General features: G+C 33.7%; 2 protein-coding genes across 4 annotated transcripts; both read right to left on the bottom strand.

The window, feature by feature from the left end:
• Window positions 1-4,346: 4,346 nt before the first annotated feature.
• On the bottom strand, window positions 4,347-6,896 carry LOC108998230 (cell division control protein 45 homolog). 2 transcript variants are annotated; one of them, XM_035683329.1, is made up of 2 exons: window positions 5,700-6,896; window positions 4,347-5,594 (listed from the first exon to the last, which is right to left on the bottom strand). In XM_035683329.1, the coding sequence occupies exons 1-2, from the start codon at window positions 6,337-6,339 to the stop codon at window positions 4,558-4,560; spliced, it is 1,677 nt and encodes a 558-aa protein (XP_035539222.1). In that variant the 5' UTR covers window positions 6,340-6,896; the 3' UTR covers window positions 4,347-4,557. The 2 variants fall into 2 exon arrangements, with proteins under 2 accessions (XP_035539222.1, XP_018830276.1); XM_018974731.2 differs by having other exon boundaries at window positions 4,347-6,896.
• A 768-nt stretch (window positions 6,897-7,664) lies between these two features.
• On the bottom strand, window positions 7,665-15,566 carry LOC108998274 (RPM1-interacting protein 4-like). 2 transcript variants are annotated; one of them, XM_018974787.2, is made up of 5 exons: window positions 15,125-15,518; window positions 10,174-10,231; window positions 9,417-9,935; window positions 8,103-8,294; window positions 7,665-7,990 (listed from the first exon to the last, which is right to left on the bottom strand). In XM_018974787.2, exons 2-5 carry the CDS (start codon window positions 10,174-10,176, stop codon window positions 7,961-7,963), a joined length of 744 nt encoding a protein of 247 aa, XP_018830332.1. In that variant the 5' UTR covers window positions 10,177-10,231; window positions 15,125-15,518; the 3' UTR covers window positions 7,665-7,960. The 2 variants fall into 2 exon arrangements, with proteins under 2 accessions (XP_018830332.1, XP_018830331.1); XM_018974786.2 differs by lacking the exon at window positions 10,174-10,231 and having other exon boundaries at window positions 15,125-15,566.
• Between the last annotated feature and the right edge of the window lie 1,024 nt (window positions 15,567-16,590).

The raw sequence follows: 16,590 nt of genomic DNA, 5'->3' as shown, positions 1-16,590 counted from the left end.
TCAGGCGTCCACGTGGCCCTGCTCTGTAGGATGGACACGTGTTACTACTTACGCGGACGAACCATATGCCGCGCGTTGCAGTTATTTTTTGAAATTAGAATAATATATTTAAGACTTATTAATTTATACATCATCCACATTATTTAAATAGTCAGATTTAATTTATAAGATTCAAATTTTAAAATTTATCTTTTAAATTAAATTATATTATATAAATAGTATGTAATGTAGAGTAGGAGTGCTACCCATACCCCGGGCCCTTGCAAAGGATCATGGCGTGCCCATGGGTCTCTATAGAGATCCATGACCCTATTGTGGTTGTGCGTGAATAAACCCCGGCCACGTCGTGGCTTATGGTTCAGGGTAGAAAATATTGGCTAGTCATGGTCGTGGGTATGAGCAAAGAACCATGGCCACGAATGGTCGTGGGTCTCTTTGCAAATCCACAATCATTCGTGGCCTCGGGCTATTGTGGCCCATGGGTGTCTCCCAATCACAAACTTCAAGAAGAAAACCCCAAGAGGAGAGGAGGAGAGAAGATGGTGGAGGAGGTGAATAGAAGAAGAGATGGAATCGAAGCCTAGGGCTTCGTTTGGATCCCAAACTCATCTCAACTCATCATTACAATTTTTTCAAATCACAATACAAAATATAATAAATAATTTAACTTTTTCAAATTTTAAAATAATAATAATATTAAAAAATAATATTCTAACAATATTTTATCATCTCAACTCACTTCAACATCCAAACACAACTTAGAAGTGGAATATAATAGTGGAGGAAGAGAGAGAAGAAATGAGATAAGAGATTATACAATGAGTTAGTATTTTCAAGTTTTCTTTATATGGTACGCAGTGAAACCTCAAAACTATTTTCTTCAAAATACTGTCATTTTATACTTAAGAATTTATTTGTTTAATATATATGATTTTGGGCCAGGTGGATGGAGGAAAATCCAAGTAAACCTGCTTAGAGCACTCTCATTGGATTAGTTAAAATTAAAGTATATTTTTTATGAATATAAGATGAATTTAATTTTTACCTATTTCATTCACATAAATCTTCACATTGGAATAATCATTTTTTCATTATATGACAATAAAATAATATAAGATGAATTTAACTTTGACTATTCACATCAAATCTCCACATTAAATTATCTATTTATTCATTATATAGTAATGAATAATTAATAATTTCAAAAATATTTTAATTTTTTAATTATAAATTTATTTTATTTTATCATATTTTACTATTCATAATATTATATATTAATAAGTAATCATATTCTAATTATATTTTTTCAATTATCATTTAAAAGGAAGAGATAAATAATTATTATAAAAAGTATTTGATGAATGAATAATTCTTTTTAAATTTAAAAATAATTTTAAAAATAACTATAGTTAAATTTTAATTATTTAAAATTTAACTATTCTAATATAATCATATTTTATAATTTAATAGTCAAATCTTCAATAAATTTAACTTTTAACTAACTAATAAAAGTGGTCTTAGACTCCATCCCCTAGCAACCTAGTGCATGCAAGCCGCCCCTGACAAACGGTGGGCCCTGTCTGCCCCAAGCGAGTGCCGGGCGGGACGTTGCTACGTCCACAGAAAATTTCGGTACTACCGAACCGTTCAAACTCTTTTTTTTATTTTTTTAACTTTTTCTTTCACCATTTTTTAAAAGTATTTAGATATTTTTTAAAAATAAAAAAAATCACATATTTATTTAAAAATATTTACTTAATCATTAAGTAAAAAAAAAATTAAAAAAATTTTCGGTAAAAGATTTCGGTAAAAATCTTCTATAAGAATAGTGTTTTCCTAAAAATAATATATATACAAGCATTTTTACCGCATTTTATGTAACTAACTTTTAAATAAATAAAAGGTGTTTATATAAAATAATTTATAAAAATAATATTATTTTATAAAAATACTAACGTTTTAAACTATAGTTATATAAAATATAGAAAATGCTACATGCCCCGCTGGGGGCTCCCGCTGGGCCTGTAGCATTTTTTAATGTTTTTTTTTAATTTATTTTTATATAGATATTTTTATTAATTTTAAATATTTTAAAAAATAAAATAAAAATTATAATATTATTTAAAAATATTTTCTTAATTACGAAGTAGAATAAAAATTAATATTTAATAATTTTTTTTTTACTTTCTGATTAAGGAAGTGTTTTTTAATGATATTTTAAATTTATTTTATTTTTTAAAAATATTTATAAGTGTAAAAAAAATCTATATAAAAAATAAATTAAAAAATTACACATAAAAAAGTACATGTTAAGCTCAACTGGAGCCCCCAACAGGGGCTGTAGTATGACTATTTTTAATATTTTTTAAAAAAATCATAATATTATTAATAAATATTTTCTTAATCCTGAAGTAAAATAAAAAATTATAAAAAAATATTTTTTATAATTTTTTATTTTACTTCATAATTAAGAAAGTATTTTTTAATATATATTTTTTACTTTTAGATTAAAATAATATTTTTTTAATAATATTTTAAATTTATTTTATTTTTTAAAAATATTTAAACAAAATATATATTAAATAATACTACAGCCCCCGCTGGGAGCTCCCAGCGGGGGCTGTAGCACCACCCATAACATTATGAACTCATGCGGTACTTCATCAGAAAAATTTATTCACAAGCCAGTGTGTAAAGTTAATATAATACTTCTAAAATATTTTATTTGAAAAATTAATAAAAGCAAAAAAAGAAAAAGAAAAACAAAGGATGGCATGCCCAGTGCCCAGAAGTGGCCCGTGGCACTAGAGTTTGGCTTCCATCTTGTTTGAAGAATGAATATACAAACATGTTTTTGAGTGAAAAAATAAGTTGACAATCTTTTAATCTTGTTCATTCACTTTTCAACAAGATATATCCTATAAATTTTTAACAAAAAATCTTCACAACCTCCTAACACTCCACACTCTACATTATTTTTAATTTTTATTATTTTTTTCTTTTATTAAATATTTATTATATGAATAATGAATAAAAAATTTGAAATAATTTAAAAAGAATAAACTCAAAAAAAATTTAAAAAAAAATATTAAAAATTTAAAAAATTTAAAAAAGTATGGAGTGTGGAGTGTAATGGAGGTTGTGTAGCAATACTCAATTTTTAAATGAATATAAGCCAATCTCGTGGAGGAAGGGTCTCCTCCTGCCACACTGATGGTTAGGGGTGAAACCCAATACATTCGGTTCGGTTTTGGTCTAAAATTAAAACCGAACTAACTAGTTTTTTACATGTTTAAAATCGGCCAATTAAGGAGGAAACATGCTCAATTTTGATGTGATTCTAGTCAATTTGTCGGTTTCCCGTTAGTAGCGCAATAAGAGAGTCCAAAGAGAATAGTGGTCACGATGAGAGAGAGAGAGATTGGTGGTATTGTGTGAGAGAGGAGAGAGACATGAGCCAATAGACGGCACTGTGTGAGAGAGGAGAGAGAGAATCTGAGAGAAATAGAGAATCAGGAGAAAGAGAGAGAGGGGGAGGGGTTTTAACTTTTAAACCCTAAATCCAAACGATCTAGTTTGGTGTATTAAACCAAACGACATTGTTTCATTTTAAGTTTTTTTTCTAAACGGTACATATAAAACAACGCTGTTCAACTCATTTAAGTGAAACAATGTCATTTTATATAAATATATATTATATTGACCGATTCGACGATTTGAACCTAGTTCAAATCGGGACCGAACTGGCCAACGTTGACTTCATCAATTTCCTATTGCAGGCCAACCGATTCTCTGCCGATTCATGGGTTCATGTCAACAACGGCTAGTTCCGTCTGTTTCTATACAACACTACTGATGGTGGCCATTTTTATTTTTAAAATAATTAAAAAAAGAAGTTGAAAACTTTTATTCTTGCTTTTACTAAAAACTATTAATTTTTTATATTTGGAATATAATTGTTTTTACATCAGCTTTTGAAAAATTTTGCCATATGGTTCAGAAACAAAGTTTAACGTAGTAATTAATTTTAAACGGAATGATTAATTTCATCAGCACATGAGTAGTTTAATTTTTAAGACAAAGCACAAGGACCAATTTAGTGGTTCATTAATTTTGTTTTTTTAAAATGGAGTCCATTCTTAATAATAATATTCAACTCTTTTAGGGGCATTAATAATATTCAACTCAACCATACTTAAATGGCTATAATTTTGCCTCTTAAAAAATGAATTAATACAATGTAAATAAGATATTGATTGGAGAAGATTATCATACTTTAGACACAAATGATAGCATATGCCTACATGATGTTCACAGAAAAGGGCCCCGAAGAAATATTATATAAATCAGAAAAAGCCAATGAGAAAATGTTTGAAAGGAAAATTATGATACAGGAGTAAACTTTAAGAGAAAAAAGGACAACCACATTTACTCAATACAAATCAATTATAGCATATAGTTTATCAATCAACTCGGATATGCTATAATGATGGGGAAAAAAGGTATTTTTTTAAAGAAGCTGAGGGTGTGTTGGATAAAATGTGTGATGATTCTACATCAGAGTTTTTCAGACAACCTAACCATAAAGGAATTGACTGCAGCTGCATCCAGGACAATCCATGAAGATTCGAACAATTCATGGAAAAATTCAGCCCCAATCTCCTTAGCTGCATTTCTAAATGCAATTCCAAATGCGTTTCCTTGAACTTCCCCAAGTCGAGGCTTCCCACAAACTCCTACGATCAATACCTTGTTGGGCCCTTGTGATAAGCAAGCACAGAGCAAAGGCTTCATTTTTGCTCCCTTTTCTCGCAAGGCATCCATCACAAAATGACAAAATCTAGTCAGAGATTGGGGGTAACCCAGAAGCTTTGTATCCACCGAATCTTCAAGCTTTACCCACCGAAACTTTCTTCCACTTCTTATGCAACCACTCTTAGTAATTGATGTACTTCCTTGTCTAAGTATTGCCCTTTGTATTCTGATTGCATGTTGCATTCCAGCTTTCAGCTTATCAAGGTTGCTCAAGGACAGTGCATCATAAGCTACGCCAAACTGCTTGGAAGTACAAGAGGCATCTGATTTCACAAATGATTCAAGCAGAGCAGTAACCCCATACACCACATCTGCTGCTGACACCCTTGAGTGATAACCGTGTAACCGCAAGAAACTCCTGTAGTAGAAATCAGCAAGCCCATACTCAGGTAAAAACCGATCAAACTCATCTTTCATCTTCTGTTTTACTTCATGATCCATGTGCCGAAACTTCTGTTGGCAATCCACAAGAGCAAATCCCATCCTGGCTAGAAGAAGCTTGAGCTTTTTCATTCCATTATCACTCCATGTTTTCAATTTAGTTGCAATATACGAAGAACACAACATTGAATCAAATAAAGTCCACTCCTGTAACAACATCAGTCTCGGTTCATCTTCATATGCAATTCTAGACACATTGGGTGCTCGAATCTTTGTCCCATCTTTCAGAGTCACCAATGTTACGGCATCCAAATTCCCTGAACTGTTGATATGCTGCTCAAGCTCCATAACCCCAGCTTGGTACCTCTCATCAGTTAACCTCTCATGAACAAACTGATCTGTCAATGAAACACAAGCCAACCAAAGCAACTCATTTGTATTCTTCCTCAAAGAATGTGACAAATCATACATCAAACACCCAGATGGCTTTCCATGGAAAGTACCCGTATAATAATACTCCCTCTTCAGTTTGCAGAATACTTGAACAGGGTCATCCTTATTTTCTTCTGAAACCCTCCTCCGCTTCCTTGACCCGCTCCCATCCACCTCTTCATCGCTTTCACTATTGTTCTCATCTTCACTGTTCAATTCCTCATCTGCCTCATCATCACTATTCAAATCACTCGCATTCGCCAGGGCCGAAACATCAAAATCGTATGCCAAATCAGTCTGGTGTTCATCATCCTGTGTAAAAAGCACAACCACCCTATCGTTTTGATCACTCAAATTGTGCAAATGAATCGGCCGATGACTATCCACCACAAAAACATGAACTTCTGGGCCTAAATTCAGGACCTTCCTTAAGTCTCTATGGCAACCCCAATTTATCAAAAGAATTGAAACAGGCTCATCAGAAGAAGACAAACTAGGCCCAACATATTTGTGAATTTCCTGAAATGATGAGACTGGATAACAGGCGTATCGAATGGAATCTGATTCGAGGATATGGAAAATTATCTTGAGGGCACAGAGTGAGTCTACATCAGATGTGGATGGAAATATTAGCAGAGGAGATGACGAAGAAGCTGCCACAGATTCACGAATCTTTGCATAAAATGACTCAATCCTTTGCTCCCTCACCATGATTAGACTCAAATGGGGATCCAACCAAAATCGATTCGTTTTTTTTTTTTTTATGAACGAAACAAAAACCCTAAATCAGTCTACTAATTACGCATAGGCCATAAGCTGCTTTGGCTTTGATTAAATGGGTACCATACTTTAAGGGGAAATAGTATATCATTTTCACAAAGAAACATCTTAAATCTATGAACTGAACCAAGATTCTAACATCTTAAGAACATTTTTTACTAGGAAACAGATTTACCTATTTAACTTCCAGTTGACGAAGGAGTTAACCAATGAATTGAGCGATGAATACATTAAGCAGACGCTAAATAGGGACCAGAGCACAGAGAGAGAGGGGGGAAAATGAATTGGTAGAAACTACAAGGTGAAAGAGGGAAAAAGAAAGTGGCGGAAAATGAAATGAGGAATGGAATGTGAAGCACCTGAGATTTGGACGAACCCGAAGGAAAATCTTGGAGTTAGTCTCTGCGTTCAGCTCCAAACAATCAGATTGGAGAGAGAGGGAGAGAGTGAGCTTTTCAGATTTCGAACAATTTAACTTTGAAGTTGAACTGTTTTTAATCTCTGAATGCCTTGCCGTTGCGTTGTGAATTTTTTAATTTTAACGGAAACTTTTAAAAATCGCCGCCAATTTTTGCTCCAAATTTCTGACAACGTTGTTGAATGAGAAATTATAAGGTGTGGTCGACGCTAGCGTGAGCTCACTTTGGGTGATTGACATTTGACGACGATACGTCTCAACATTTTTTATAATTTTTTTTTCAAATATTATTTAAATATAAAATATTTTTAATTTTTAATTTTTTCATCTAAATATTATAATTTCTTCAAACTTTCAAATAAAAAATAAAAAATAATTTAATTTTTTCAAATTTTAAAATAAAAATTATATTATAATAAAAATTTAATTTTATAATATTTTTATTCAACTTTTTTTTTTATTTCCCTTTCTAAAATTCAATAATAATTTTAATTTAAACAAAAAATTTCATTAAAACTTCGTTTGGATAATGAAATAAGATGAGATGAGATAATTTTAAATGAATTAAAAAATAATATTCTTAAATATTATTAGAATATTATTTTTTAATATTATTATTATTTTAAAATTTAAAAAAATTAAATTATTTATTATAATTTGTACAAGAATTTTAAAAAATTGTTAGAATATAAAAATAATAATATTTATTTAGCAGTTAAGTAAAAAAATAACAAATAAATCTGGACTGGTTATAAAGATAATAATGTTTTGAGTTTTTTTGAATTGTGGTAAGGTGACGAAGACAATATAACATGAGAAAGAAATGAAATCAAGGACAAATAGAAAGTCGCCGCAATAGATTGGAATAGAATAAAAGAATCTGTAGCTGGTCTTTTCCAGGCAAATAAACTTGCAAAAGTGAATATAGACAGTACAACTTAGAGCAGCTAAAGGTAAAAAAGAACCACCAAAACAAGGCAAGTTTTAACAACACGGTTGTACATTTATTAATACAAAGTACCGCACACAGACCAAATGAACGAACTGCAAAGAACTGACTCAGCTCCGAGCGAGCATTCAAAGGTATTTACAAGTCCCACAAACTTTGTGATTATCCAAAAATCCAAAGATATATCATTTTCTGCGCCATGGAAAGCAGCAACTCTGAAAGATTGAGCATGAGAATAGAAACTCAAATGATCAGTACCGTTAAAACCAAAAAGCACATGAATATGAGCCATTTGTGAAAAACGATAATCAATGAATGATAACAAACCTTAACATTGTCATCAGCATCTTGCCTCCGCCGCGTGTTGTTGTATGGTGTTCCATTAGAACCTGGTACCCTTCCCACCCCAGTCTGCCTCTCTTCCCGCACTTTGTTAAAAATGTGAGTAAAACCATCAGCTGATGCAGGGTTGTTCTCATCCCACTCACCAAATTTTGGAACAGCAGCACCTTTTTCAGGCTGCCAGATAGGAATCAAAACAGTTGACAAGGTTTAACAGAAGACTGAATCAGAGGTATCTAAGAGTGAACTAACAAATGATTTCACGAAACTTGGTTTCCAAGTCTGTCAAAATATAAATCACTACCTGATAGTTTGGGAAAAAATGGAAAAACATAATAGGTCGCTTCAATATTTAAATAGCAAAACTATCAGGATTCACATGCCTCAAATAAAAAGCAACTAATCACAGTCCGATCTTTCTACCACGCCATGACCAAGCACAACACAAATCCATTCCCATGGAAGAGCTTCTGGAAGACAAAGGCACCTTTAAAGGCAGCTTTTTTTGTATGGACGGCTTCTTTGGAGAAGATCTTGACTCTAGACAACTTGAAGAAATGTCGAATCATAGTCATGAATTGGTGTTGTATGTGTAAGAAGAGTAGAGAGTCTGTCAACTACCTAGTACTTCATTGTGAAATTGCCATGACTTTGTGGAATGAAGTCTTTGCTCGGTTAAGACTAGCTTGGGTGATGCCGAGAAGGGTAAGAAATCTTCTAGCTTCTTGGAGAGGCATTCGGGGCAACTCTCAAATTGCACCAATATGAAAGATGGTCACAACGTGTCTATGGTGGTGCATTTGGAGGGAGAGGAATGCAAGATGTTTTGAAGATCAAGAACGATCAATGGATGAGCTTAGAAACTTATTTTTCAATACTTTACTACGTTGGTCGATTGTAATTGATTTTCATGGCATGACCTTCCATGAATTTCTTGTATCTCTAAATTATCACGCTTAGGCGGTACACTTGTATATGTCCCGTATACTTGGGCTATTGCCTACACTTTTAATCAATATATATATTTGTTTACCTATCAAAAAAATATTTTTAAGCAAAAAAATTTCCCTCTAGTCTGAGGAGAAACATCGCTAGATAGTTTAAGAGGTAAATTGAGTTTACCCTCAACTTATTTCTTGAGAAAATAACTTCCTGCAAAATTAAACTACTTCTAGAAATCTACTTGCCAATCCGCATCATTCCTTTCTTTCCTTTTCAGCTAGCATAAAAATAATCAAATGTACATTTTCTAGTTTATTATATTTATGGCAGAAAAATGATGAGAGGAAGAAAATTTACCGTTTCATCGCCTCGAGTCTCTGGTTTTCGGTATCTTCCAGGAGTACCATGGCTACTATCATATGACTTTCCTTCTGAAGTGTATGAATTGACCCCACCATCTCTCACTGGGACCTTTGCATGGCTGTGGAGTGGTGAACGCTCAACACTGTACTCAGATCCAGTGCTGGGCCTTGCAGGTCTTCTATGGGTTTCACGGCCTCCATGAGCTCTGCTGCCTGAATTATCATGACGGGCTGGAGAGTCGGTGAACTGCCTGACATCACCTTCTTCCCTGCTCCGCCGTTCATATGTTGATCTTCCAGCTCCCTCTCTTACTGGTTCCTCAGTTTCAGCTCTGGCAGCAGGACCATGAGCTGAAGATGAATTATCAGAAACTAAATCAGGATTCTCTTCAGGGTCATTTGGATTCATCATCTTGGTCCCACCTCGACCCTTGCGAGCTTTATCAAAATAGGCCGTGTAAGGAACATTCTCTTCACTTTCCCAATTGCCAAATTTCGGTACATGTGAACGTTGCTGCAACGTTAAAAACATGCTTCTAACATTATATTATGAAAACAGCAGTGTGCTATTAGGCTATAAAAGCCAATTTAAAGTGCTTGTAGAAAGAGCTTTCTTGTTGACCACAAATAATAATTAACATTAAAAAATAAAATAAAAAAACTTCGTTTACAGAAATGACAACAGTCCCCTGACATGCAATAAACCTCGGATTATCTCATTAAACATTGAGAAGGAATTAAGAAGGCACTACCATAAGCAGTACATTAACAGTGGATGCACATTATAGATTGAAATATCCATCATTAGAACTGCAAAAAAGATTGTAACATTATATAAGAACAAGAAACCAAATTGCATGATGCCATATAGCTGTTGCCAAGTTTTAGACATGTCTTACATCCATAGGCATGTAAAATTGGTATCTAGACAACTTCAGCATATGATCACTACAGTATGCCTCCCAAAAAATATAGAGGAATAGGAGTTTCTATGATTTACCAGTTGGGAAAAGCTCCCAGCCGGTCGGGTGAGTTCACCATTTTTACACCAGCCACTAAGGATCTGCCACGTAAGAGACTTAACAAGTTATACTGTACACCCACATTCAGTAGATTACACTTTTCGATCTCTTCCCCTCCCCTCCCCCTCTCTCTCCCTATCCCTATCCCCGTTGCCTGCAAGCCCCCCCCCTCTTCTCTCTCTAAAATCCGCTAGAAGCTCAACATTCGCTTTCTCTGTGTTCATTTACCTGGAACTCGTAGCTAGGCTGTCTCTCCTCTTGTACAATCTCAAAAGCTCAGGCTTTTTGATAAAATCAAATCTCTCACGTCAACTAGCTTAGTGCATCGTGTTTAAAGCATTATTTCTCAGTGAATGAACCCTGAGTTCATGTCCTCTTTTTCAAACTCAAGTTAACTAGTAAAGCCCCATCTGCCCTCATTAACCACCCCAAAAAAAAAGAAAAAAAAAGAAAAAGAAAAATAAACACAGTTCGAAACTGATGAGACTTCAACTTTTCTCTTAATTGTTTGTGGTTGTATATCTCACCATTAACCTAAGAACAAAGTTCCAAAACTCTACACTGAGATTTTCTAAAAATTAAGTAAAGATTTCCACCAACTCTATAAATAAGTATACTGAAATTTTCAAAGAGAATAAGAGCTTAAACTATATTCAAGAAACGTGAACACCACCCACTTAGGTTGAAACCGAGTGCTTGCAAGCTACATAATGTTACTCTTAAAGAAGATTTACACTTTTAATCAGGACCTCTATGGCGCAACCTACACTTTTAAATAATTCTGTTAGGCATTTCATTCTCTCATATAACAATAGAAAAACCATATACTCTGCATCCCAAAAAAAAAAAAAATGCAGCGATAGAAATGGTGGGGCTACACTTTTAAAACCATATACTCTGCATCCCAACATTACAATTTTTTTTAATACATATCAAGTTCCATGTACAAGAACTGGTCTAAGAATTACAAGAGCATTAACCACATTTTGGTTGGTTGCCAAGAAAGTACAAGAAACGACAAAACCATTTTTACACGAGCAGCACACTCTAGTATTACCAAAAACAAAAAGAAAATACCGAAGAACTAAAACTTTAATCCCAAAAATTTCTCCAGAAACCAAAAGAGACATTAAGAATCACCAAATGGGTAATAATAAGAATAACAGACGGTATTCAAAGGGAGAGAAATCACCTCCAAGGGCACAGTGGATTCAAGGCCTTGAACTTCTAGCGAATTTTAGAGGGGGGGGTGGGGGGGGGGATTGAAAATGTAATCTACTGAACGTGGGTGTAAAGCATAGTTTGATAAGTCTCTTACGTGGCAGATCCTTAGTGGCTGGTGTAAAAATGGTGAACTCACCCGACCGGCTGGGAGCTTTTTCCTTTACTAGTTTGCTGTTGGTAATTTTTCATTAGAACAAAGTGCTACTAGGATAAGGCGGACAGAGTTTTAACTATATCAATGCAACTCTTTCAATTTCATTAATAACATACATCATTGATATTGTCGGTGAGTTCTTCTATTATATAATGGTGAGAAACGAGACTTCGTTATCCTCTAACCAAGAGTGTCAAACTCCTAGAAGGTCCAGGTCAGACTCAAAGGATTACATTCCTTCTTCTTCCTCTTCTTCTATATTTCCTCAGATTTTGAACTGCAACAGACTGCTCAAGCCCTGATCAATCCATCAAATCCACTTCTCAAAACCCTAGACCCACCTCAGGTAACACCCAAAACCATCACAACCCTAGACAGCACTTTCTGATTTGTATTTTTCTTGCCCTATTTCAGTTCCAAACCCTTCAGTATTCTTGAATTAGCCTTCTCGAGTAGAGAAACTCTAGAACCTACAGCCCTTGTATATTGATAGTTCAAATACCTCACCTAATTAATTGTCATCCTATATTGCTCAGGCTATCTTCATAAATATTCTTTGATATCTAACAATAAGAAAACACACTAATAATATGGTTGTCCTTCAGACCTCTTCCAATAGTTCCTTTTAGAAAACCAAAAAGCATTCCCAAGTAACCAGTAGTCAACCAACAAAAAAATGAATTAATAAATAACCGTTAAACTCATCAAGTTCACTGCTCAAGACTTTGCGAGACAGGGAATTAATCTGGGTTTCAACAGTTTTCTATAAACTTTCTTGACCATCGAAAGAATGAGGTAAGGGATGGTGGCTCGATAAAGAGCGCCTTGATCTTTATCAGATGTAACATTTACATTTTGGCCCAAAAAATAGTTAAAAATGCCTTGCTCAACAATTTTCAATGCTTAAGTTGACCGTCTAAATAAGTATGCAATAATGACTGGATACTATGACTGCCCATTGAGTCAAACCTGAGCAAAAAGATTTGCTAGGTGACATATATGAGAAGTCTTACCAACTTGATGACTAGTTTCTTGTATGAAGTAAATCAATTCAACTAATCTGTAAGCATCTCTAAGACAAACAAATACCCCAATGCAACATAATGTTTTCACAGCATTTCCTAGTACCAGGCTCAAATTCCTTCAAAATTAATGTTATGAATTCTCTTATTCTGTTGCCTAAACACTTTCCTCAATAAGGGTGAAGGGGGACGTCCAGTCAGAAGGCGAGTGTTCATCTTTTGTTCATTCCTCTTATTCCTGTTGGTTGCAGGAATATAAGGTGTCTTAATGATCCCTAAAGCAAAGATAAGTTAATTTTGTTCATGATCGCCACTTATCTCTTTTTTGATAGTCGAAACTAACATCAGGTTGTGAACAAGGAGATGGTAATTTTAGACAAGTAGTGAATAAGGAGATGGTCTTACAGGTTGTTAACATAGACTGGAACACAATTTGGTTCCAAACCTCACCGAATGATAGAATATGGGTATGATGGAACCCTGGAGATATTTGACCAAACCCTCGTTAGTCAACTGATAACACTTGGACTTACACAGCATTCACTAGTATCAAGCTCAAATTTGTTCAAAATTATTGTTTGGCATATGCTTTGTTGGCACAGAATTAAGACAGATAACTCCAATTGTGTTACTTCTCTGCACAACCAATATCTTATGGAGGCATCCTTGTCACCTTAACCCAAACAGTACCAAAGTGGAGATAGCAGTAGATATGAATTAACTAACGAATATCAAAATTTTTTTTTTTTGATAAGTAGCTAACGAATATCAAATTACACTATAGGACTAACCATACAATGAAAAAAGTCACTAAATAATCACGAGTTCTCCACCACTGAGTTACTAAATTACACAAAATGATGGAATAGAATATTATTCTTGTTTACAAGTTTTAAGTTAAAAGAATTTTCTGATTTATCTTTAGTATTTGTGGACACATCATATATACCCAAAATATGGCACTTTAAATCATGAAAGGAAACAGGGACCAATTAAAAACAAATATGGTGAACTTAGTGGGTATATAGCATAGGGTGAAACTTTGTCCTCCCCATTCTCTAAAAAAATGGGTGTAAAGCAATTGATTAAGCTTGTCAGGCTTTACCCTATCCGTTACAGATCATAACCAAGATTTGAATATATTACACTTTATTTCCAGTAAAGTTCCGAATCCATCTCTTGACTCATAAACTAAGAAATAAATCAGCATTAGTACCACAAAGTCCAGTCCTGATGAAAAGGGAGTGGCAGCGCTTTTCCTCATTAACATGGGACATGACGCTTCAGTTTAGGGGGAAACATAGCAGAGTACATGGAACAGTACTTCCCATGACCAACGGGTTAAGAAGTATGAAATATGTATAATATATGCATACACGCACGACAAGTCTTTAGAATAGTATCATTGTATAAAAACCTGACACAAAAATGTCCGACACTGTAAATTCATTTGGACACCCAAAATATGATGTCAACCACATCCGAATCAGAATCGATAACGATTCAACCTGAGTTTCGATTTCCAAGAATGAAACAGCAACAACCACAAATGTAATTAACAACTCATCCAGATAAATCAAACTAGACCACTTGACAACATGGCTACTTTCTTAAACAAAAATACGCAGAGAAAGAAGCCTACATAAATCAACAAAGCAAGCGCATCATGCAACAACTCAAAGACACCCAAACTGCCGGTTGTATTTGTCCCCTTTTTTATTTAATTCAGACACACTCATTATTCAAGCAAGAGTTCAAAACTCTTCTTTTTGATAAAGGAGTGCAGAATTCAAACTTCAACTTTCCAACATCATATCTCGGCTGAAATAGTTTGTTGTGAGACAAAGCACCGGTGTTTGGTTATCTGTTTAGTCCATATTTTCCAAACAAACAGAAAAGATAAAAACCAAGCAAAACAAACCCAGATAGACTGAATCCCCAATTTTGCTAATGCTTCTTGATTCGCAAGTAAATTATACAAATCGTAGCATCTCTCATCAAAACATAACGAAATGATTCAAACCCAGAAAAAAATCTGCATATGCTGTATTGGGTTGTTAATTTGGCAAACGAGGAAACAGATAAAAACACTAAAAATTCCGTTCAACTAAGCCGACTTCAAAACATAATGCAAAAAACCCAGACAATCAATTTGTTTTCTTTCCCTCAGTTTTCTCGGCAACCAAGCAGAAAAGCAATACATTCCCAACAAAAAGAGAAATTGCATGAAAGAGAAAGCGAGTAAGAGAGAGAGAGGAAGAAAAAATAGAGGTACGCTTACAGCCATTGCCCTGTCCACGGAGCTTGAAAATGAAAAAAACAAGATTTTTCAAGAGATTCAACTGCTAGGATCAAACCCACCGCAGTTATTCAGACAACCAAGCTGACCCAGAGAGAAAAATGGAGAGAGAGAGAGACAGCGAGACAGAGAGACAGAGAGTTTTAAAGAGGAGTTTAATCAACCATTGACCGGCGCCACCGGTCATATTTGACCATTCTCATCCTCTGTGTACAAACTATAAGCTCTTTCAAATGTCTCTCTGCGTCAGACTCTCACCCCATTGCTGGCGTCAAAGAAATTTTAACTGCTTCCAGCCAGAGGACATCAAAGTTGACCGTCCAATTAAACGTCTCTCTAGCGTGTAAAGTGTCAAAATTGAAAAAAAAAATTTGTCAATGACCAGGTTTTCGCTGAATTTTCCACAAATTCTCCGTTTCCGTTTGAGGTAGTTGAGCTTTCGATTGGGAGGGCATAAAGAGAAGCGAATATGGAGACTAGGGAGGTCTGAGTTAACGCCGTTACTGTTAATGGCGGCTGAATTAGGCATCCATTGAAGGACCATTGTAAAGCTGTGTTTGTCTTCTTCCATTTAAATGGGTCCTCTGTTTTGTTTGCTTCTTCTGCAACCATTGCTGGCATCTGCCACCCACCTTCCATTATTATAAATTTAAATCAGTGTTTTCTACTTCTTCTTTTTCTCACAATTTCTTACTTCCATTAACAATTAAATAAATTTAACAGAAATGTCAATTACCATTAAATTTCAATTTTCTTCAACTCCAACTTATATAAATTATAAACATCAGGAAAATATTTACTGATTTTTCTTTGTAAATATTACCTTCTACTATGAAACCAAAGGTTTGTGGTGAACATTTGTTTTTATTTATTTTTACTCAAAATCAATTCCTCAGAATAGTAATCCATTCTACATTTTCTTTTATAAACAAAGTAAGTAACAAAAGTTATGTTTTAAAGTTTTTTTTTTTTTTTTATCATTTTGATGAAAGCAATTAAATAAAACTTTGTATTTCATTTCTCTTAAAATGACTTCTTATTTCTAACAAGAATATAAAACAACACTTTTGAATTCAGATTTCTAAATATTTTTAAGGTTTTTTTTTTACAAAAATTATATATACAATCATTTTTATGTATTTTTTATGCATTCTATTAATGTAATTAGAATGTGCTATTTGAATGCAATTGATTTTCTAATAAATATTTAATATTATAATTTTTCTTTTCAAATTAGACCGCCTAACTTCTAATAAAAATTAAAGAGGATTGTTTAATATATATATATATATATATATATATAATCAAATCTTTTAAGGTTGTGTTCATCTTAAACTAATCATTAATGATATTTATTATTTTTTTAACTTTTTATATAAAAAAGTTCGACACATCTTAATTTATTTTATATATTTTAATATAAAAATTTAAATTTATTTTAATAAAAT

The sequence above is a fragment of the Juglans regia genome, chromosome 12 (assembly GCF_001411555.2).
Source record: "Juglans regia cultivar Chandler chromosome 12, Walnut 2.0, whole genome shotgun sequence".
In the NCBI taxonomy this organism is placed as follows: domain Eukaryota; kingdom Viridiplantae; phylum Streptophyta; class Magnoliopsida; order Fagales; family Juglandaceae; genus Juglans; species Juglans regia.
Note: the sequence above shows the minus strand (reverse complement) of the source record. Positions and strands in the feature narration are given on the sequence as shown.

Bases quoted from the DNA above. Each gene is read 5' to 3' on its own strand.
- LOC108998230 (XM_018974731.2), bottom strand. From the start codon at position 6,339: ATGGTGAGGGAGCAAAGGATTGAGTCATTTTATGCAAAGATTCGTGAA.
- LOC108998274 (XM_018974786.2), bottom strand. The intron at 8,295-9,416 runs GTAAATTTTCTT...CCTATCTGGCAG, and splicing joins AGACTCGAGGCGATGAAACG to CCTGAAAAAGGTGCTGCTGT. The intron at 7,991-8,102 runs GTTTGTTATCAT...TCAATCTTTCAG, and splicing joins ATGCTGATGACAATGTTAAG to AGTTGCTGCTTTCCATGGCG.